The following is a 24183-nucleotide window of genomic DNA, read 5'->3' on the forward strand; positions in this document are numbered from 1 at the left end:
TTGGGGGGGGGGGAGTAGAAGATTATTCTCCTTGTTGATCGATTGAATCGTTAAAAAACACACACTGATCTCTGAAGGAAAAGACTCCTCCCCGCCCCCATCCTGCTCATGTTTACTCAAAAGTAAGTGCCACTGCATTTAATGGATTTACTCACAAGTGAGTGTGCACAGGAAGAGTGCTGACTCGTGGAATGGGGGGGGGGATAAAGACTTCCTTCCTGAAGGGGGATGGGAGAAGATAAGCACACCCCACCCCACCCCACCCCACCCCCTTCCAGAAGTACAATTAAGCTTTGGCAACAAATCCATACACACCCTCCATTGAAACTCACTATCAAAACTACACCCATTCTCACAATGCCCACAGCAAACCATTCACACTCTTAACAACCTAATGAACTCTTGGCTTAGAGACAAAAAGTTCTCAGCCCCTATCCTTTTTCTGGACAAAGAGAAACTCCCAGGCACACAAGCCATTTAAAAAATGGTGTGGAACCCCTACTTCCCCAAATCCCTCTTTGCTTCAAGATTTCCTATATGAAAATTTTGTTTTTAAAAAGCAAGAGGGCACTTTTTGCTGCTTAGGTGCAAAACTCTTAATAGAACACAGAGTGAAATTTCTATACACACACACGCGGATATTTTAAATATCTTTTGAGAACAGAAACACACACAGACACACATAGATAAGCCAGCGACAAACCCTGTTTTGTTAAAAAGGCAATGTGTGTATTTGTGTGTGTTTGCCGCAATTTTTCGACGCACCCTCAAAGTCCCAGTCTGCCACCCCTTTAAATGAAAAGTAAAGGGGTAGCAGACATTTCCCACAAGGGAAACAACCTTCCCCCCTCTCCAAATAAAAAATCAAAATTTATTCACAGCTTCCCCCTCCCTGCCCCCCACATACAAATTTTAATCAAGACCTTCCCACAACTGATAGGACTTCCGCAGTTGTGAATAATCACTGATTAAACTGAAAAGAAAGAAAGAACAATTAGGAGAGGGGAAAAACATATATATTACTTACTTTCAGAAGACACCCAAGAGGCTGGTTTTGTGCACGCTAGTGGAAGAGAAATTGGAGAGAGGAAAGGAGAAACTTTCCCTGAACTTTGCTTTAAAAAAAAAGTAGAGGAGAATAAGAGAGAAAAAAGGCGAGAATTAAAGCTCTCCACGGCCACCAGGGTTAATTTTGGCTCATCCAAGAAGTTCCAACCCACTCATTGGAATTGGACATGGGAAGATCATGCTAGGAGTGTGCAAAGCAGCAACAGGCCTGCGTGATATTTTGGAAAGGTGACAGTTTTCCTCTGGAATCCTTGGAATGAGGCAGAGGAATTAAATTAGCAGCAGTGAGTCAGTTTCACAGGGGGAGGAAGGGGAGGAGCTGAGGGGTTGTGTGGGGGTGGGGCGTAGGACACATAGGCCACACCTGCCCCAGCTGGAAAGTGTTGCCCAGGAAAGGAGGATGTTCTAAAATAATACCTTTATTAGGGCTAGCTAAAGGGTTACAGAGGAGTGAGCCATGCACCATTAACTTCTGCTGCCTTTCACAAGATGTGGGGCGGGCCACTAGCTTAGAATGGCTTTTTAAAAAAGGATCAGGACAATTCATGGAGACTAGGTAGGTATATCTGTGGCTACTGGTCACTATGGCTGAATGGCCATCTTCTTTGCCAAATACCAGAGAAGCAGCAGCAAGGTGGAGCTCTTGTGTTCAAGCCCTGTTTGTGGGGCTTTCTGGGGTTATTTAGGGGGTGACTGAGGGAAGCCAGATATAATATAGCAACCTTATCCAATCTGGGGCCCTCCAGATGTGTTGGATGACAACTGTCATGGCTGGGAATGATGGAGGTTGTAGTCCAAGACATCTGGACAGTGCTGGGTTGGGAAGCTATATAATACAGAAAGCTGCCTTACAGAGTCAGACAAATTGGTCCATCGGGCCCAGTACTGTCTGCACTACACTGACTGGCAACAGCTCTTTGGGGTGTCAGACAGAGAAGTCATTCCCAGTCTTACCTGGAGATGCCGGGACTGAAACTGGGACCTTGCAGAAATGTAAAGCTCTACCACTGAACTACTGCAGCCTTTCCACTGGACTGGATGGACTTTTGGTCTGATCTAGCAAGAACACTCTTAAGGTTTTTGCTTTCCCAGGACACTTCAGGGCAAATGTTCAGCCAAGATGAGGAAGGGGGGTGGGGGAGAAAAAGACATTTCTGAGTATGTTTAAAAAAGAAAAAACAAGTTAGCACTTTGGAAGAGGGAATGGAGAAATGTTAATGCAAACGTGCAGCTCAGTGGGACTTACTCCCAGGTAAGGATACATAGGCTTGCAGCCTTAGGGTGCAATCCTGTGCATATTTAGACAGAAAAAAGTCCTACAATTCCCTGGATTCCCCAGCCAGCATAGCTGGGAATTGTAGGACGTTTTCTGTCTAAACACACCCAGGATTGCACCCTTATTTAGGTTAGAGCAGCCTTCTGGGGAAGGCTGGTTTAGAATTAGACCTTGCTAGGTGCAAAACAGATTCAGGATTGCACATCAAATGCTACTGGGAGAAATAAACATAAATGGATGCTCTCCCCTTGAAATGCCGTTTTTTGAATCTGCGTCAGAATACATGGGGACCCTTGCAAGGCAGAAAGCAGAATGAGGCTAGTGTTACTTGGCAACTAAGGTAGAAATCCAACACGCATTTATTGAGAAGTAATTCCCATTGAAGTTTAATGGGACTTACTTCTGAGTAAATGCTTATTTAAACAATATTTAATCTGTCCTTCACCCTTACAGATACCGGAGCAATACACAAAGGGCATGAACAAGCTAATCATACCAAAATAAAAGGCAATAAAACTAAAACAATTGAGTAAATCAAATTTCCAAACTGAAAGAACAGAGCAGCTAACTGCCCAGCCTGGGGAAAGAAGGTTTCAACCTCATGCCAAAAAGATTGCAGTGTTGATGCCAGTCATATTTCTGTGGGGAGAGCATTCTACAGGTGGGGCACCACCACAAAAAAGGACCTCTTTCTTGTTATAATGTACCACTCCTGGCAAACGTGCCTCTCTGTACCATAATGTACCTTTCCTGGCAAAGTTATTTGGAGAAGTGCCTTAAGGAATGACTGGCCAGTTGGTATAGGGGAGGGGCTCTCAGGGCTGGCGCCATAGGGTGACAAGGTTGGGCATTTGCCAGGGCAGCAGAGGGCCCACCGCCCCAAAAGTGTGACCAAGAGGATCAGGTGCAACCTAAGAGAATTCTCAGTTTGCACGTCCACCTCTCCTGCGTTAGGGGGAGCCCCCATGAAGAGCACCATACACGAGGGCCCCCTGGAGCCAGCAGGAGAAATGCTCCTTTAGGCTCCTGCTGCATGAGATGCAGCTGAACTCTCAATCCTGTGCACGCTGACTCAGGAGTAAATGCCACTGAGCACAGTGAGACTTATGCCAAAGTAAACATGAACAAGACACCAGCAACGTTAAATTTGACCACAATGTTTTGTTGACCTTTCTAAATTTGTCCCCAGCTCATCATATTATGCGGCTCATCTGCTTTTGCATAAGGGTTCTATTCAATAGCGCTCAGGGATCCCAGGTGAAGCCTGAATTATATTGGTGATGGAAAGAAATAGTATAGTCTTCCTCAAGCTTGTGCCCTCCATATGCGTTGGACTGGCTGGGGATGATGGGACTTGCAGTCCAACACATCTGGAAGGGACCAGCTTGGGGAAGGCTGAAACAGTAAATAAAACTTTGTTTATATTATGTGGTCATGCCCAAATTGGCAAATTGGCACATGCTCTAAGAAGGCTGCTAATTGAAATAACATTTCCTGAGAGTCCACTTTCTCCATCCACAGGGGAGGCTGCCCGTTGTCTCTCTGTATGCTTCACTGGGAGAGTTGCCAATTGACGAACCAGGGAGGTAAACCAGCCTGGCTTGCTCTTCTCAGAATTACAGCAGAATTGCTCGCCTCGAGGGGAAGCTTCCTGTTGCATCTATGCATGAGGTGTCCCCCGCATTTTTTTTATTGAAATACATCACCCTTTTCCAACCTGGTGCCCCCCAGAAGTTTTGAATGCCAGCTCCTGTCATTCCCAACTATTGGCCATGCTGGCTGGAGTTGACGGGAGTGGGGAGTCCAAAATATCTGGTGAGCATAAGGTAGGAGAATGCTGATTTACAGAATTATTTAATATACAAGTTATTTCTATTTAATAACCCAAGAGTACAGTAGGTTACGATAATAGGTTACAAGGGGGCGTTCTTTTGTTTTAACAATCGAACCTGGTAAAGAGACTCAATTTCTCCTTTGAGCAATATCTGAGGGAGAGCAATCCTATGCCCCCTAGACAGAGTCTGGGGTACATAGTATGGGTTGATTTCCTGGCTGCAAGTTTGGAAACAGGTTCCAACCTTGGAGCCAGGAAACCGCACTCCTCTCCCAGGCAGCACAGAGAGAACTGTACCCGCTACTTCTCCGTGCTTGGAAAATGGAACGTGGAGATGGGGGAAAGGGGGCATTTCCGGGGGCAGGGAGGAGACCAGGGTGGCAGCCATACAATAAATCCTGTTGCCACCCCAGCCTCCTTCCCCCCCCCCCGCAAAGCCTCTACTACACAGGCAAAAATGCCCATCTAACTTAAATGCAGGGTGGGAGGCACGATGCGCCTTCTGCTCCGCTTAGGATACTCAGTAACCTCGGAGTTTCTGAGGTTTCCAAGTTTGAAGGTTTCTGAGGACCCAAGGAACATCACATAGGATTGTGCCCTTTGTTTGCTAAATTCAGCCATTTCCAGAACTTTTAATCGGCCATGACTTCATAGGTAATATGGTGGCAGCAAATTTCCAATGACCGGTTTTGCATGAACACAGACAGAAAATAAGCCATGGTGGCTTTACACCCCTGTGCAGGAGTCCTGTCCTCTTTTGTGTCTCGCCACTTGATGTGGTTGGCAACTAAGATTGTCCTAGCAAGGCATTGGGCAGGTTCACACAATCATGGAGGGAAAATAAGCCACAGTGGCTTATTTGCCTGGCCCACGTGTGCCGGTTACAAGGTGCCTAATTACCCTCACCGGGCTCAGATCATGACATCCAACCTCAGCAAGGGTTTTTAAACCCATGGCTTGTTCTGGGGTTGCTGGGTGGCTTACAAACCACCCCAGCAGCTCACCCTTGCCAGGTTCAGATGTCATGACAACTTGAGCCAGGTGAGGGTATTCATGCAAATGAGGCAACCGGCACAGGTGGGCCAGGCAAATAAGCCACCATGGCTTATTTTCCTTCCACCTTCCATGGTCGTGCGAACCCACCCAATGCCTTGCTAGGACAATCTTAGCTGCCAATCACATCAAGTGGCAAGACACAAGAGGACAGGGCTCCTGCACAGAGGTGTAAAGTGGGCAGGCAGGGGAGAGCCAGAAAGAAAGTGTGACTCAGTTGCCTGCATTATTTGTAATAAAAAATAATTGAAATGGTGAGTGCGCGTGTGTTTTAAATCCAATGCCTGATTAATCGGGGGCACTTTTAATTGAGCAAAAAAGGTTTTTCACTTGTTAAAGGATTGAATCTCTCATGATATGCAGTTTAGGAATTTGCCTTAGACTAAAAAATAAAATAAAGGCTCCTAAACCTCTCTCCTGTTAGTTGCACCTTGGGTGTTTCCAGATGGATGAGTCTTAGTGATACCAATGAAGACATTGCAGCTATTCCATCTTTTCCTCCTTAAGAGTTTCTGCGGTAAAATAAAAGACAGAAGAAGCTGTGGGAAAACAAGGGAGGGTTAAAAATGGAAGATGACGACATCTAGACCCCCAATAAAATTCCAAGAACGAGGAGTGAGAGCATGCGGGAATGTTATGGTAAGGAAAAAACAGATGTGAACTTGCAAGAGCTCTGCAGCCAAGTTTTAGAATTTCATTGTCCTGGGCAGCTACTCAGACAGTAGGATATAAATTCTGCATTGTAAAGGCAGGAAGACGTTTGAGGGTTCTGTATTTTCTTTGTTATTTCCCCACATTCTGTAAGGTACCCTTAAAACAAACAAATTAAAACATTATGAAGAGAATCCTCTTCACCTACCCGAAGGCAATCGTTACTTGTTGCTTTTTTAAAGCTGCTTTTGTTCAGTGGGAAAGGAGACTCTAAACATGTTTAGAGGCATTTAGCCTTAAGTTCTAGAAATTCTGACAACAAAAAGCAGCAACTATACCAACAAGAGAACTCAAAGGTTCCTTTCCAGACTGGTATGAGCATATCCATTCTTTGATTTGCAGTCTACTGTAGGAATTTAGCAAAGGAGTTTGGAATGACGTAATCTCTCTCCCAACTGTGTACATGCGCCTGGGCGGGGACATTTCCTGACATTTTGAGAATGGTGGAATTTCTGGACAATAAATGTCAGTTTCACCGAAATCCTACGTCACCACCTAATGGTGACATGGCAGAATTGCAGCCTTCGCCATTGTTCTTATGGAAATAAGTAACATCCTGGTAACAAGAGAGACTTCACAGGAACCCTTTAATGTTTATACTGCAGGAGTACTTGCATCAGAGACATAAGGCACAATCCTATGCATGTTTAGACAGAAAAAAAGGCTGGGGAATGCTGTGAGCTATAGGCCTTTTTTCTGTCTAGACCTGTATAGGATTGCCCCCCAAATGTATTATATAGTTTAGCATGTAGTATTTCATGATGATACATTCCTTAATATACCATGAATGCCAATTCACTAGAGGCAAATGTACTTTAATGGAATGCAAAAGGAATATCTTACAATCTCAGGAAATTATGAATTATCATAGTATCTGTAAACATTTACAGTAAAGAAAATTTAAAGCAGAAATTATCAGACATTGCATAATTCATACAAAAATCCTTTATTACAATGAATGATTCTTCAAATACTTAACCAGGCAGCCTATTCAAATGACGTCTTCCTTGCTTTCATTTCAGCAGACTTATCAAGTAAATTATCAAAAGAGATTTGCCTAGCAAGCTTACTTTCTGTTGAGTCCATAAGTTGGTTAAAGCTGCAATCCTATACCCTCTTACCTGGGAGTAAGCCCCATTGAACGTAGTGGCACTTACTTCTGAGTAGTTATATATAGGATTGCACTCTCAGAACCTCTTGCCTTGTAGTAGATCTTAGGTGATCCTTTACCCATTTAAGTTTATTAAAGGTACACTTGCCTGATGCAACCAATACAGGGATGCAACTGAGCACTCTTATTTATTCCACTTTTATTGTTTTTCCTCTTTAAAAACTCAAAGCAGTGTTGGGGCCTTGTCTCCTCCCTCCCACCCAGGGCAATTGCTAGTCCCAATTTACAGTCCTCAGAATCACTGCAGCGATCCAGCTAAATCTTTCAGGTTATGCTGGGAACAGGCTTCCTATCTGACTCTGTAAAACCACTGCCCTGAGTGTCAAAAGATCAGATAGGTGCTATTGTATATGTGAGAACAGCAGCTCGCACCAGAGTTCTTCAGAAACTCAACTTTATTATTACAGCTCCCTGGAGAAATCCAGAGGAGAAAAATTTGGATAGGAGGAAATGAGACTAAGAAAATGAGACTAACAACTTAACTAAGAATTGTCCCTGGTTCCAACAGGTCCAGGGCAGTTCTGACCCCAGAGGAGATTATATCTGCCGAACCACTCATCAGGCTTCTGCTACAGGAGTGAAACTGTTTCTTTCTGTGCGCTCACATGGCCTGTTCGTCCCGGCTTGGCTCTTAAAGAGACATAATACAACAGGGCACAACCTTGTTTGTTCGCTGTTAGTAATATGAACTAATGCATTGGGGACCCTCACACTTGTCGGGCCCTGGGGCAATTTTCTCCCTCGGTTCCCCCCCCCCCGCCCCTCTGCAAACCTGGCCCAAGAACCTGGCTTTTTAAAAAATTCAGATAAATTAATAGTCCATGCAGAAGCAGGCAAAAAGGGTCACTATGGTTTGGAGCAAACGCCAAAGCCTGCAATCTTACGCCCCCTAATCTGGGAGTAAATCAGGTAAACATAGTGCGATTTCCACCCTGAACAAACCTGCCTTCTGAAACAAAATCTTTTTGGCCCTTGGTGGAACACATTTTAATTAAAATCGTTTGGCCCATATTTTTCCTTGTCAAGAAAAAGGAAACATATTTAAGTAGGAAGAGGTGGGAGACAGACCACTGCAAAGCTCTTCTTCTAGTGAGTCCAAATAATCGAGGAACTATTACTTTGGCCCTGCAGCAAGGCCAGGACAGCATAAAAGAGATACAGCGGGGAATCGGTTCTAGTGAGGGACTCAGGGATGCCTGTACGCAAAGGGGTAACCCAAGCGTACGGTGACTTGGTGGCAGGGGTGCGGACGAGCTAGATAGTGCCAGAAATAAAGCTTGAAGGATAGAGAGATGAAGAATTTAACGCAGATGTTACCATATCTCAACATGCTCAGCAGAGTCCAGTCCATTCTTCAGGGAGAGGGTTGCTTGGATTTGACTAACCTGAGCGCGTTGCAGCTTAGGTTTGGAAAGGGGGAATTCTAGCAGTGGCCCTTGGCCTGACTGTACTAGGAGAAGGCAGAGGACCAAGGCAGAAGAGTAGGACGGGTAAATAAATCTAACTGGGATTTAGGGTCTAGCAAGGCTGGAACAAACTCCACATGTCATGGGTCCTCCTCTGGTAGTCATTCGGGCAGAAATTGAACCCAGGCAGAGCGTGCATGTGGAAATTGCGATCTGGCCGGGGGCAGGAGGGCGGGGCTGAATGAGGTTTCTCTGGAGATTACTCCTATAGGGTCTGCTTGCCTAGGGTTTTTTTGTTGTTGTTAAACAATAGAATGAGGCTAAGAAGATCAGCGCCTTAGCTCTCCAGCCAAGTTACTCATAGAGGAAATGCCAGGCAGATAAGGGTGTTGTTATTACTTGATGGCTCTTAATGACTGTAGCTTAGCAATGAAAGGCGAGGCAGTCAACTTTAGGCGGGCTTGCCCGCAGGGGCTTTCACTGGCCAATCCGATCAGTTGTCCCTCGGGATTTGGAAGACAGCATTTGGCATGTGGCAGGGAGAATAGCAAACTACCGCACAATTGCGCTCATTTCACATGCCAGCAAGGTGATGCTCAAAATCCTACAAGCTAGGCTTCAGCAGTATGCGAACCGAGAACTACCGGAAGTACAAGCTGGGTTTAGAAGAGGCAGAGGAACTAGAGATCAAATCGCCAACATTCGCTGCATCATGGAGAAAGCAAGAGAATTCCAGAAAAACGTCTATTTCTGCTTCATTGACTACGCTAAAGCCTTTGATTGTGTGGAACACAACAAACTGTGGCAAATTCTGAAAGTGATGGGAGTACCAGACCACCTTACCTGTCTCCTGAGAAACCTGTACGAGGGTCAAGAAGCAACAGTAAGAACCAGACATGGAACAACCGATTGGTTCAAAATTGGGAAAGGAGTACGACAAGGCTGCATATTGTCACCCTGCTTATTTAACTTATATGCAGAGTACATCATGAGAAATGCCGGGTTGGATGAATCAGAGGTCGGAATTAAGATTGCTGGGAGAATTATCAACAACCTCCGATATGCAGACGATACCACCCTAATGGCAGAAAGCGAAGAGGATCTCAAGAGCCTCTTGTTGAGGGTGAAAGAGGAGAGTGCAAAAGCTGGTTTGAAACTCAACATTAAAAAAACTAAGATCATGGCATCTGGCCCCATCACTTCCTGGCATATAGAAGGGGAAGAAATGGAAGCAGGGACAGATTTTACTTTCTTGGGCTCCAAGATCACCGCAGACGGTGACTGTAGCCATGAAATTAAAAGACGCTTGCTCCTGGGGAGGAAAGCTATGGCCAACCTAGACAGCATAGTCAGAAGCAGAGACATCACCTTGCCGACAAAGGTCCGTCTAATCAAAGCTATGGTTTTCCCAGTAGTAATGTATGGCTGTGAGAGCTGGACTATAAGGAAGGCTGAGCGCCGAAGAATTGATGCTTTTGAACTGTGGTGCTGGAGAAGACTCTTACGAGTGCCCTGGACTGCAAGGAGGTCAAATCAGTCCATCCTAAAGGAAATCAACCCTGAGTGCTCATTGGAAGGACAGATAATGAAGCTGAAGCTCCAATATTTTGGCCACCTAATGCGAAGAGAAAACTCCCTGGAAAAGACCCTGATGCTGGGAAAGACTGAAGGCAAAAGGAGAAGGGGACGGCAGAGGATGAGATGGCTAGATAGCATCACGGATGCAATGAATATGAACTTGAGCACACTCCGGGAGAGAGCGCAGGACAGGAAGGCCTGGCGTGCTATGGTCCATGGGGTCACGAAGAGTCGGACACGACTGAACGACTGAACAACAACAGGGAGAATAGCATGTGCATTTTCCCAGGGACACTCCCTGCGAGACGGGAAGAATCCTACATGAATGGATGAGTCATGCTGGCTCCATTAGCACTCTGTAGTGGAGCCATCCAATCCTTTATAGCTGCAGCTGAAACTGAAAAAAGATAGAAGGGACCTATGGGATCTGTCACATAAGTCTGCCAGTGTTACCTGGCACTGACAACCTGGGAGGGGGCAAGGGAAATCTGGAGGGGGCTTGAAGGCCCCAGCCCCTCTGAACTTTGTGCCCATGTCTTGGTTTACAGTGGATTTGTTCTTTTTAATTTATTTTTCTCTAAACTTCCATCCTTACAAATGTTATATACACCAGATGGAATACATATTCAATATATCCAAAGTTGCAAAGTCACCTGGTCTATGCCTATTAGTAAATGGAGTCCAATTTGTGTGTATTTTTTTTTAAGTTCTGTATAGCGTTCATCCTTCCATCCCTTAAGAGCTTATGTTACTTTGTTGATCAGCATGACATATATTTCACACACAGATGCACACACCCCATTGTTCCATTGATGATATGCAAGTAGCGTGCCAGGCTTTTGCCAATATAATCCTTGCTGCTATTAAAATATAACTTACTGTCACAACAAAATCTCTAGGAATCTGATCTTTAATATCTCCGAAAAGTATGGCTGCTGGAGTTAACTGTACCTCCTAGCCTAAAATTTAGCCAATGCTACTGGAATCTCATTCCAATAATCCCTCACCTGATTGCAGTGGCACCATTATATATGGGAAAATGACTCCTCCTACTCCAATTTGCCCCTTCATGGATCACTGCCTTGTTGTGGCGAAGGGGCTTGCGTAACTCAGTGAAGCCATAAGCTATGCCGTGCAGGGCCACCCCAGACGGACAGGTCATGGCAGAGAGTTCTGACAAAATGTGGTCCACTGGAGAAGGAAATGGCAACCCACTCCAGTATTCTTGCCAAGAAAACCCCATGGAACGTATCACAAGGCTAAAAGAGATGACGCCGGAAGATGAGCCCCTCAGGTCGGAAGGTGTCCAATATACTACTGGGGAAGAGCAGAGGGTATTTCCAAGTAGCGCCAGAAAGAGTGAAGCGGATGGGCCAAAGCCGAAAGGACACTCAGCTGTGGATGTGTCTGGTGGTGAAAAGAAAATCCGACGCTGTAAAGAACAATATTGTTTAGGAACCTGGAATGTCAGATCAATGAATCAAGGTAAGTTGGAGGTGGTCAAACATGAGATGGCAAGATTGAACATCGACATCTTGGGAATCAGTGAACTAAAATGGACAGGCATGGGCAAATTTAATTCAGGTGACCATCATATCTACTATTGTGGGCAAGAATCCCTTAGAAGAAATGGAGTAGCACTCATAGTCAACAAAAGGGTGGGAAAAGCAGTACTGGGGTACAATCTTAAAAATGATAGAATGATCTCAGTACAAATCCAATGCAAAGCATTCAGCATCACAGTAATTCAAGTCTATGCCCCAACCACTGATGCCGAAGAAGCTGAGGTTGATCGGTTCTATGAAGACCTACAACACCTTCTAGAACTAACACCAAAAAAAGATGTCCTCTTCATCATAGGGGATTGGAATGCTAAAGAAGGAAGTCAAGAAATCACCGGGATAACAGGCAGGCAGGCATGGCCTTGGTGTACAATGAAGCAGGACAAAGCCTAATAGAGTTTTGCCAAGAGAACACGCTGATCATAGCAAACACTCTTTTCCAACAGCACAAGAGGCGACTCTACACATGGACATCACCAGATGGTCAATATCGAAATCAGATTGATTATGTCCTTTGCAGCCAAAGATGGAGAAGCTCTATACAGTCAGTAAAAACAAGACCTGGAGCTGACTGTGGCTCAGATCATGAGCTTCTTGTTGGAAAATTTCGGCTTAAATTGAAGAACGTCGGGAAAACCACTAAACCATTCAGGTATGACCTCAATCATATCCCTGATGAATATACAGTGGAGGTGAGGAATAGATTTCAGGGATTAGACCTGATAGACAGAGTGCCTGAGGAACTATGGACGGAGGTCCGTAACATTGTTCAGGAGGCAGCAACGAAATCCATCCCAAAGAAAAAGAAATGCAAGAAAGCAAAGTGGCTGTCTGATGAGGCTTTACAAGAAGCTGAGGAAAGAAGGGAAGCGAAAAGCAAGGGAGAAAGGGGAAGATATATCCAACTGAATGCAGAGTTCCAGAGAATAGCAAGGAGAGACAAGAAGGCCTTCTTAAATGAACAATGCAAAGAAATCGAGGAAAACAACAGAATGGGAAAGACTAGAGATCTCTTCAAGAAAATCGGAGATCTCAAGGGAACGTTTTGTGCAAAGACGTGCATGATAAAGGACAAAGAAGGCAGGGACCTAACAGATGCAGATGAGATTAAGAAGAGGTGGAAAGAATACACAGAAGAACTATACAGGAAAGATATGAATGTCCCTGATAGCCATGATAGTGCGGTCACTGAACTTGAGCCGGATATCCTAGAGAGTGAAGTCAAGTGGGCCTTAGGAAGCATTACTAACAACAAAGCTAGTGGAGATGACAGTATTTCAGCTGAGCTATTTAAAATCCTAAAAGAGGATGCAGTTAAAGTGCTGCATTCAATATGCCAACAAATTTGGAACACTCAACAATGGCCGCAAGACTGGAAAAGGTCAGTTTACATTCCAATTCCAAAGAAGGGCAACGCCAAAGAGTGTTCAAACTACCGCACAATTGCGCTCATTTCACATGCCAGCAAGGTGATGCTCAAAATCCTACAAGCTAGGCTTCAGCAGTATGCGAACCGAGAACTACCGGAAGTACAAGCTGGGTTTCGAAGAGGCAGAGGAACTAGAGATCAAATCGCCAACATTCGCTGCATCATGGAGAAAGCAAGAGAATTCCAGAAAAACGTCTATTTCTGCTTCATTGACTACGCTAAAGCCTTTGATTGTGTGGATCACAACAAACTGTGGCAAATTCTGAAAGTGATGGGAGTACCAGACCGCCTTACCTGTCTCCTGAGAAACCTGTACGAGGGTCAAGAAGCAACAGTAAGAACCAGACATGGAACAACCGAGTGGTTCAAAATTGGGAAAGGAGTACGACAAGGCTGCATATTGTCACCCTGCTTATTTAACTTATATGCAGAGTACATCATGAGAAATGCCGGGTTGGATGAATCAGAGGTCGGAATTCAGATTGCTAGGAGAATTATCAACAACCTCCGATATGCAGACGATACCACCCTAATGGCAGAAAGCGAAGAGGATCTCAAGAGCCTCTTGTTGAGGGTGAAAGAGGAGAGTGCAAAAGCTGTTTGAAACTCAACATTAAAAAAACTAAGATCATGGCATCTGGCCCTATCACTTCCTGGCATATAGAAGGGGAAGAAATGGAAGCAGTGACAGATTTTACTTTCTTGGGCTCCAAGATCACCGCAGACGGTGACTGTAGCCATGAAATTAAAAGACGCTTGCTCCTGGGGAGGAAAGCTATGGCCAACCTAGACAGCATAGTCAGAAGCAGAGACATCACCTTGCCGACAAAGGTCCGTCTAATCAAAGCTATGGTTTTCCCAGTAGTAATGTATGGCTGTGAGAGCTGGACTATAAGGAAGGCTGAGCGCCGAAGAATTGATGCTTTCGAACTGTGGTGCTGGAGAAGACTCTTACGAGTGCCCTGGACTGCAAGGAGGTCAAATCAGTCCATCCTAAAGGAAATCAACCCTGAGTGCTCATTGGAAGGACAGATACTGAAGCTGAAGCTGAAATATTTTGGCCACCTAATGCGAAGAGAAAACTCTCTGGAAAAGACCCTGATGCTGGGAAAGACTGAAGGCAAAAGGAGAAGGGGACGGCAGAGGATGAGATGGCTAGATAGCATCACGGATGCAATGAATATGAACTTGAGCACGCTCCGGGAGAGAGCTCAGGACAGGAAGGCCTGGCGTGCTATGGTCCATGGGGTCACGAAGAGTCGGACACGACTGAATGACTGAACAACAACAACAACAACTCCAATTTGGGTTTGTTGCTACTGGAAACATTTTTGATCGTCTAATAGTGTTATAATACTACATGTGGCTTTCCAGTGGATTCTAAACATATCTGTGCATGTGTGTCAGAGAGAGAGAGAGAAGGGGCAGGGAGAGAAGAGTTAGAGACTGGAGAGTAATGTGTATTTGCATAACATTTGCAAATGCCAATTCATATGCATAGAAATAATTAGAAATAATTATAATTTTAAAAGTAATGCAGTACATCTCATCATAGTGCAGAAGATTGTAAGCAGGTGACCTGGGTGCCTGCCTGTTTCAACGTTTCTTTTGTAACTTTAAAACAGACAAGACAGCCCTTCAAATACAGAACTGTCTGCTGTAAAAGAGGACACAGCTACACTGCAAGACACCTGCCTCACTCTGCCTATGACAGGGCCAGCTCTGGAGACTTGATCCATGCCTGGTGATGCCAGCAGGTTCTGGAATCAGAACTCTTTTTCAAACCAGCACCTTGGCAGAAACTGACTGACTGGCATTCTGGTGGAGTGGGGGTGGTTACAGGCTGGTTACTGAATCTAGGGTGTAAGAAAGAACAGATTGGAGCTGGGTGTTGAGAAGGGGTGTGGTGGATGATAAGCCACTGTAAGTGGGATGGGGGGCTGTTTGGTTGGGACTAGGGGGAAAGACCTCTACGAATTTAAACCCAGATAAATGGTTTGTTGTGGGGCAGAATAAAGCAGTCTGAACTAGGGTCAGACTTCGAGGCTGAAGTCTAGGGCCCCGTAGTCCAGGCCACCCCCCCCCCAGATGACCATCCAGAGACCCACAGATGAGTGGAACAGTGGCAAACAGGCCCAACATCACCACCTGGTCTGGCATGGGTATGCTGGAGCCCAGCAGGGCTGACGCAATGTACCACAGCATCCTTTTCTTTTGTCTTTTTTATTCCTATTTATAGTCAGGGTGAGGCCGGATGGGCATGTACATGGTTACAGATGCTCGCTTTATTATTTTTACTTTTAAAATATATTATCCTTTTCTACAGCAAAATGGTGCCTGTTCCCAAGCAAATGTATTTAGCGAGAGGACAGCAGAAGCAAACTGCGTTTTATTCCAGTAGTCATGATGGTGCTATGATTTAAGCAAGTTTAAAATGTAAAAGGGCACATGCTCAGAGTATTTCTCTGTCTGTCTCTCTCTTTTTATTATCAGAGTTGGCAAACAGTTTTTGTTGAGGGTTTTCTCTCTCGAACATCTTGGAAATGCAGAAGCAGTTCTAAAAGATGGAATGGTGGAGGGGTGGGTGGAGAAATGTTAATTGTGTGAGCTTCACAACTGAAGCAACAGCCCTGCCCACCCTCCTTTGGTAAAACCACCCAATCCACGGTCTAACATTAATATAGCTGTGCTCACCACTGGGATAAAAGGATGGAGAGATGTGTTTTGGGAATGCCTACACAGGAGGAGGTCACGGGAACAGCCAGCAGGGGCGGTGCTTGTTGCCATCTCCCCGCACCCTCTCACATCTTTCCTTCTGCTTCTGTCTTTTGCGCAGGTCTGGTTCAGGCAGCCACAGAACCAGGCAAGGATGCTGCTGCTGCCGCTGGTATGGGGGTTATGGTGCCTGACAGCTCTGCAGCAGGGGGGCCCTGCATCCGCTGCCTTTCTGCCCCCCAGCGTGGAGAGACTCTTTCAGGACTTTAACAACATCTTTGAGCAAAGTCGGGTAAGGAACGACAGAGTGGGGGAGGGTGTCAGCCCCCCCGCCCAATTAGAAGGGATGCTCCAGCACTGTGCTGACATCAGTTACATTCTCAGAAGCTGTGATGCTCTGCAATAAGGCAGAACACCCTTTTAAAAGATAGGAGGATCTTTGCAATAAGCGATACATCTGGCAATCCTAGAGAGGATCAGTCTGTCTTTTACATTCAAGCCAGTGTAATCAATGTAATAGAACTTCAATTATTTATTTATTGCATTTTTATACCACCCCATAGCTGAAGCTCTCTGGGCAGTTCACAAAGATTATTTCTCCTCATGCCCCCCCTCCCCAATCAGCATCTTTTCTCTACTTATCCCCCCTCCCTTTCCATAGCACATCACATAATTCTTTGTTTTGGTCCTTACACGGTTTTTATAGTCCACCCGCCCCCCGCCCCGGGAGTGGATACATGCAAGAGAACATTCGAGCACTGGTTGTTATTATGGGAATTCTGAGTAGGGCCATTTCCCAACCTTTGTGACTGTAAAAAAACTGATTTCTCGGAGGTCCACAAAGAAATCACCCATCTTGTGGAATCCTGGTTTCAGGTGCAAAAGCTGGTTTCGAGGATGCATGGTTCTAGATTTTGCGGGTCACCTCCCTCCTCAATTTGCATAATGAAATTTAAGTTGAGAAATTCGCACATTGCAGAAACATCCACTTGGCAAATCAGTTCTCATGAGTATTTTTGAGATGTGGCATTTGGCCTTGCAAATTTTAACTTGCAATTTGTTTTAGCCTTTGTGCTGCAAAAAAATTACACTGGCTCTAAATCTGCTTACTTGTCCTGGTTTCTCCCATATAGAAAATCCTGGGAGTTGCAGATGAATAGTTGAAGTGGCACTAGGCCAACCATACTTGAGAGAGATGCTCAGTCCATTGGTTCTGCCCCAAGCTCTGAAATAATCAACTGGTGGGACCATCCTCACATTAAATGTACCAACTATGCACCATTAGGATTACAGAGGTTCAACCATCAACCTTCTTGGAGGCTGCTCCTCAAATGCATTAGTTTATTTTTAGCAATATATATTTTATTTCTTCAAAAAGGTGAAAAGCTTCACCCAGGTGACTTGCAAGTGTGCAAACCTATGTTTATTTCATTAAAAAGAAAAAAAAAAGGATTTTGTTATATTTTAATCTCCCTGCAGTGCGGGCCTGTTGACAGCTACTATTTGGCTGGGCAGGAAAGCCGTTATTGGAGTCAGGGTGGCCATGCATCCTCTTTTACAGAGGCCAGTCCTCTATTTGAAGGGCTGCCCTGTCCAATTCCGGTTTAAAGATGAAGAACCATATGAACTGTTGCCCGTCAAGAGTTAGCACCTGGACAGCAGACTGAGCAGGCAGGTGCACACAGGTCACCTAATCAGTCTTTCCCACTGTGATGAAATGTACTGTATTTCTATTTTAATTATTGTTATTATGTTTAAATGTGTGTCTATGCATATAAATTAGCATATGCAAATCATTGCCCTCCTTTTTGGGGGTGATGCATTTCCTCTTTCGGTTCTGATCCTGACCATGCCTCTTCACAGTTGCTATTTAACTAAAACAACCCCAAATTATGTTAAATGCCACCATTCATTGAATATATTGTGAAGTTTGGCATTGAGAGACCCATCCATTAATTACACACAAAGTAACCTTTTATCTGTCCTGTATCTGTTGCCCAGCCATTTGGCAACATAGGAAGCTGTCTCTTACTGGGTCAGGTCCATCTGGCCCAGTCTTGTCTGCAGCAGCCTTCCCCAACCTGGGATCCCCCAGATGTTAGACTGCAACACCCATCATCCCCAGCCAGCATGGCCAGTGGCAACAGCTGTCTAGGGTTTCAGACAGGGGCCTTTCTCAGCCCTATCTGGAGAGATCAGGGGTTAAACCTGGGACGTTCTGCATGCAAAACACTTGGTCTACAACTCAGTTTTAGCCCCTAATTTAGTCTTATTTATTTGTTACATTTATATCCTGCCTTTCCTCCAAGGAGCCCAAGGCAGCATACATGATCCTCCTCCTCTCCATACTTTCCTCACAACAACCCTGTGAGGTAGGTTAACCTGCGAGTCGGTGACTGGTCCAAAGTCCCCCAGTGAGTGTCATGGCTGAGTGGATACTAGAGCCCAGGTCTTTCGAGTCCCAGTTCAACACTCTAACAACTACACTGGCTCTCAGTTAGGTGACCCTGACGTCTGTGGTTTATAGGAGAGGGAGAAACAAAATCTTTCCTGTCTGCTATCTCGAGAGGGCCATAGCTGAGTGGTGGAGCACGTTTTTGCATGCAGACGGTCCAAGGTTTTTGCATGCAGATGGTCCAAAGTTCTACCCCTGGAATCTCCAAGTAGGGCTAGGAAAGAATCCTGCCTGGAGCCCTGGAGAGCCACTGCAGTGAGTGTTGACAATACTGGGCTAGATGGACCATCTCACTCTTTATAAGGCAGCTGCCTATGCTCCTCTGCACCATAAGGAAGGATCAACCTTTGTCCTTTGTAGGAAGCGCTGGAGAAAGACAGGTTCGAGCCCTCGGTGGACATCAACAAGCTGCCCTCCAACTACCACAATGAGGAGAAGCAGCAACAGAAAGTGGGGAATGCCACTGTATACAGCCACCGCGAAATCAGCAAAGTGCGTGAGCTACTGGGGGGGAAATGATGTGTCAGTCAGTGGAGGCTGGTGGCTCCAATCTCAGTGGGGTGGTGCATCCACTCCGGGTTTCAATCAGAACCAGTCAGAACTCTAAAGGAGCTCCAGCCTCCACTGGTCTCAGTTCTTTGAGCATTCGGAGCCACGGATAAGCGCCCTCAGCTTGGCTCATTGATTGGTATACGCCGTATACAACTCCCGTGTTATTCTACTGTGTTGGCCACCTATTCATTTCCAGGCCCAATTCATAGTACTATCTATGACCTTTAAATCTCAGAATAGACTGGCAGAGCCAGCGCCAAGGTTTGGCGTTCCTGGGCATCCGCTGAGGCCCACAGCCCCAGTAGGGGCCCCATTGCCAACCCCTGGAGCGTCCTGATCCTGCTGCTGCTCCTTCTTGCTGTTACGGCCTGTTCACTTGCTCTCTCAAAGTGAGCAAGCAGTGAGATGATTGAAGAAAAGGAGGAGTAACCTCCACACGCCCAGAGGGAGAGGGAAACAAATGGGAAGTGGCAACAGTGGTGAAAACCAGGGGGACACATTCAGGGAGCGGCCCCCTGAGAGCATCTTACCCAAGGCCCCACCAAAACCTGGAGCCATCACTGTGGATTGGGACTAGGATAGCTTCAAGACTGCCTCCTCCCATATGAACCTGCCTCTGCACTCAAATAAATGGATGCTGTCCTCTGTGTCCTTCCTCAGCCAAAAGATGGTGGGTAGACGCATGAGACAGGGACTTCTTGGTTGTGGCACCTAAACTTTTAAATCCTCTCCCTGGGAGGCCTGTTTGGCTCCCTCACTGCTCACCTTTTGACAGTCAGCAAAATTTTTGGCTCTTCCAACAAGTCTTTGAGCTTAATTCTGGCTGATTTGTACGGGGGTGGGGGAGGTGTTGGCTGTTCACTGAACTGTTGGCAATTTTTTTGTATTGACCTGTTTTTTGGTTAGTGGTTTTGACTTCGTTTGAGTTTAGTTATTACTGTTTTTATATTGTTAGCCACCTTGGGGGTGTCTATGACCAAAAGTTAGGGTTAGGAGTATGAATAAAAATAAAGAAATCTGTCTTGATAGAGCTGCAAGTCTAACTAACTGTTTTTCTCCCTGTGCAGCCATCTGTCCGTCCGTCCATCCATCCATCCATCCATCCATCCCATCAACACTTGACTAAGACCTGGTTTATATGTGCAGCATGAGATGGGAATGAGGTGGTAGAATGGACTGGATCACTTCAACAGCAGGTTGAGGATACCACTTTTGAATGCTCCTCCAAGTAAACAAATAAAAAACAGAATGAAACTCCCTGCAACTAGAAAACTAACAGAACAGGGAGAACGGTTTTAACTGCGCCCTCTGCACTGGCTTTCTGTTTGCAGAGACATAGGGGAACATTCAATCATGTGATTTCCACCACCCCCCTTTCAGTCTGAAATGGTACAGTCCATTTTGTCACCTCAGTACTGTATCACCTCATTCTGCTGCATGTGTAACCAGGCTCAACATCAGCACATGGTATCCTTGGGCAGCTTCTGGGGCACCAGTGGCCCAGTCAGGCCCCCTGTTAACACCTGCCCTGGGCACCCCCTTACATTCCCCCACTTCTCCCATCAATGGTAGGCAGCCAGGTCTGGGTGTCTGCATTTTAATTTCTTGCAATGCCCTGGAGCAATGCTACACTGGGGAATTGTAGGAAATTAAAATGGTGACCTGAGCCATTTCTGCTGCCATCCAGTAATTCCAGCAGAGATCACCAGCATAAGATGGAGGGGAGGTCCCACCAAAGGCGCTTTGTCGAGGAAACCCCCTCTATTGTGGAACCAGCCATGGTGTAAGACCAGGCCTGAGGCGGTTCAAACCCTCAGGCAATAGTATGGTTGGCCCTGAAAATCTCTTCTCCAGGGCTGGGTCTTAACAATGCTGTGAGAAGTACTGATTTATACCTTTTAATATAGTAAAATCTCTAAGGGTGGAATCTTTCGCATGTTTAGACAGAAAAAAGTCCAACAATTCCCAGCATGGCTGCCTGGAGAGATGCTGGGAGTTGTGGGACTTTTTCTGTCTAAAAGTGCATAGGATTGCACCTTAAGCTGTTTTAATCTTCTTTACATAATGATCCCCTGGGTTGTTAAGGAAATTCTTACCTCAGCACCACCCGATCCTAGGCCTGGGAGTCACGGTGCTGCTGTGGGCATTTCCCACACTCTCTGGGGAACTCCCACAGGAAGCCAAGTCAACAGTTCCCATAGCCATGTGGAGCCCTAGCTACAAGGAAAAGTTTTGCTAGCAGCCACGCTGCCTCCCCTGCCTCCCATACACAAATATTTAATTGAACCTAAGACTCCAAATGCTCATTCTCATGTTCCACAGCTCCCACTTAACCTCATGTTCTGTCAATATCTGCAGGTGACTGATAACCATACAGGTGATATGGTGTTTTCAGATAAAACAGTGACCTCTATCGAACAGGGAGACGCCCACCCAGATGAGGAGAAGGTCAGTGTGCATGCAGGAGGCTGATGGACCTGTTCATCTTTTGCCAGCCAGATTTAGGCTGTGCATGTTACCCAATTTCTCTCTCTCCGTGTGTGTGTGTGTGTGTGTGTGTGTATGGGGGGGGGGGGCTATATGTTAGGTTCTACAACAGAGATAGGAAACACAAGGCTGTCCAGATGTTCTTGGACTGCAACCCCCATCAGCCCTGGCCAGCATAGCCACTGGTGAGGGATGTTGAGAGTTATAGTCCAGCAACATATGGAGGGCCACATGTTCCCCACCCCTGTTCTAGAATTTGTTCTGTGTGTTGTTTCAAGCGGCAAGCGGGCGTGCCAACTTAGTGAGCAGATCTGTTGGTGAGTAAGCCCTCCCAGCCTGCTCTGCTGCTTTGAGCAGCAAGACTGCAGGGAAAGTTGTTCCCCAATATGCTCATCCAGACGTTGCAAGAACTATTGCAGGGATGTTAGGGTCAAATAACATGTGATGCTAAACGTATCTTTGAGTCCCCTGGTTAGGATCTTCCTAGATGCCTTCTGTTTGTTTGTTTTTGTAATCAAGAGCAGTCACAGGAAGCCCTGATCTGGATCAGTGGGGTTAACCCTTTCCCCTGTGTTACTTTCCACTGAAAATTGCCCCCTGAAGCTGCTGTTTGCTCCCCACTGCCCACTACTATTTCTTGCAATTAGCAGCTTTGCCGGGTGGGGGAAGATATTAGCAAGAAAGTCCACCCTCCCTCTCTCCCCCACCTGATGATACGGATCTGGATCAGGGCTCCCACCCACTCTCTGCAGCTTTTGTTAATTTTAAGAAAGGGAAAAGAGACTAGATCCCCAGTCATGGGATTCAAAGACACATTTAGAACCATGTCAAACTTGACCCTACATACCTCTTTAATAGGGTAACAATTCCCCTCCAAAATCAGAACCTGAATTAGAACACTAACCAGAGGGATGTGAGCGGAGATGGGGAGGTCTAACAGGCTGGACCAGATGTTCCCGGTCTGTTCCTGAGACACACACCCTGGGGCGGAGGGAACAGCCAGTACACACTGTTTTTACTAGACTGCACTTTCCTCTCAGAGAACCCTAGGAGGATCCTGTATTTCTCCTGCTCTGACCCACTGAGGCATTATTCCCTGAACTCAGCTTTCCCCTATGTGCTGTCCTCCAAGTGTGTTGGACTACAACTCCCATCATCCCACAGCTTGGGGCTTCTTGTCCAACACATCTGGAGGGCGCCAGATTGGAAAAGACTGCCCTAACCACTTCCCACACACTTCCCACACATGGGTTAACATAAATAGAGCCTTGCTGGAGTGTTTTGTTTCCAGCAATGGGCAGCCAGAAGCCTTGAGAAGTTTATAGGCAACTATTTGTCCTGATGGCTATAAGTTATCTCCAGTATCTGAGGCAGAATGCCCATGTACACAAGTTGCTGGGGAACATAAGCAGGAGGGTGCTATTGCACCCATATCCTATTTGTGGGCTTCCACAGGCACATGGTTGGCGACCGTGAGAACAGAATGCTGGACTTGATGGACCCTTGATTTGATCCTGCATAGTTCTTCTTATGTTCTTAGGGTCTGAAGGCAGCAACCTCCCTTGCTATCTGTCCCCTCCCCAGCATTAGATCCTGAGGTATATTGCCACTGAATATGGCAGTTCCATTCAGTGATCCTGGTTACTACATTAGACCTTTACACTCCATTAATTTGTCCAATCCTTTTCTAAAACTGTAACTCATGAGTCCCATCCTCTTCCCTCCTAATCCAGTAGATTCATCTTTCCCTATTCTGGGAATTCCTCGTTCACTTCCTCTGACCTCTGCCTTCCTCTCCCATAGAACTAAGGAATCTGGATCCCAGACACCCCTCCCTCCCCACTCCCCGTTCTAAGCATACGTTCTTCTCCGATTGATTCACACAAATTACAGAGGTAATATTTCCCCCCTCCTCCATTGAATTTTATCTGTATCTTTCCAGGAGACAAAGCAAGTGACTAGTCAGGAAGAAAAAAGTCTTGAGGCAGACAGACAGAGCACCGGGCTCAGGTTCTTCAACTTGGGTCTCCCCCAGCCAAAGCCTCGGCTGACTTTTCTGATCTTTCGTTTGCCTCAGCATCTTAAGAGTGAGGAGATGGCTGAACCTAACTGGGTGAAGGAAGAGCCAGTCAGTGATAGGAGGCACAGGTTGCTGGCCATTAGGAATGGGCTTTTAACAGCCCCCCATCCCACCAAGAAGAAGGCTCGGCTGGTCACCTTGAACCGCACAATTGTACCACGAAAGCGTCACTTCTTTTTCCTCTGGCGGAAGAAAATATAAGGGATGAGGGAAACCTCACTGCTCTGGGGAGAATGTCCCAGTTTCCTCTGCCACATCCATAGGGTGAGGGTGGGGGGGAATTCTACAAAATGGGGACAATTGTTTCTCTCAAAGCCTTGAAATAAAAGTAATTCACTTTCAAAACAAAACGCCAAAGATGGGCAATTTGTAATTGTATTTTAGTTAAATTATAGAATCAGGATTCTACTTGTTTTGAATATAGTGTATAGTTGTTTATGTTTTTATTTTTGTTGTGCCATTAGTGCACATAGCACCTTGCACAGGCAACAAAATTAGGTTTCTGCTTATGCAGAATTCGTAAAGAAATATACACAGGCGTGTTTTGGGGGGTATTTTACTGCATCAAGCGATTTTTCCAATGGGGTGGTAGAATCCCCCATGAACAACTGTGTGTCTGTGGTATCAGTAATCATCATCATCATGGAGATCACTCGTGACCGAGTAAGATTGTCTTCCAAGGGTAGAGTCTTAACAGTGGGTCTGCAGAGGGCTGTGAAGGCCAATTCTGGATCCACACAGCCTCCCACAGCGAGGACATAGGTTTCCAAGTGGAAGGCGGTCACGATGAGGGTTTGCTTGATGTA

At 45.8% G+C, this 24183-nt stretch overlaps 2 protein-coding genes across 4 annotated transcripts in view; one reads left to right on the forward strand and one right to left on the reverse strand.

The window, feature by feature from the left end:
- TEAD2 (TEA domain transcription factor 2) overlaps positions 1–24183 on the reverse strand; it is a 71935-nt gene that overhangs the window by 28996 nt on the left and 18756 nt on the right. The window contains exon 1 of one of the 2 annotated variants that reach the window (XM_084805440.1): positions 1028–1326. The gene's annotated coding sequence lies outside the window, so the exon portion shown is untranslated. Of the gene's footprint in view, positions 1–1027; positions 1327–5661; positions 5771–24183 lie in introns of those variants that run through there. The other variant, XM_084805439.1, reaches the window with a different exon arrangement.
- The window catches only part of DKKL1 (dickkopf like acrosomal protein 1), a 54222-nt gene that overhangs the window by 13867 nt on the left and 16172 nt on the right, over positions 1–24183 (forward strand). Inside the window, exons 1-4 of one of the 2 annotated variants that reach the window (XM_084805441.1) lie at positions 5679–5870; positions 15925–16095; positions 18619–18750; positions 21169–21258. In XM_084805441.1, the coding sequence (XP_084661567.1) occupies positions 5805–5870; positions 15925–16095; positions 18619–18750; positions 21169–21258 (459 nt within the window). In that variant the 5' untranslated portion in view covers positions 5679–5804. Of the gene's footprint in view, positions 1–5678; positions 5871–15924; positions 16096–18618; positions 18751–21168; positions 21259–24183 lie in introns of those variants that run through there. The other variant, XM_084805442.1, reaches the window with a different exon arrangement.

The sequence above is a fragment of the Heloderma suspectum genome, chromosome 6, assembly GCF_057233095.1.
Source record: "Heloderma suspectum isolate Gila_16-S chromosome 6, 16-S_ref, whole genome shotgun sequence".
Taxonomy (NCBI): Eukaryota; Metazoa; Chordata; class Lepidosauria; order Squamata; family Helodermatidae; genus Heloderma; species Heloderma suspectum.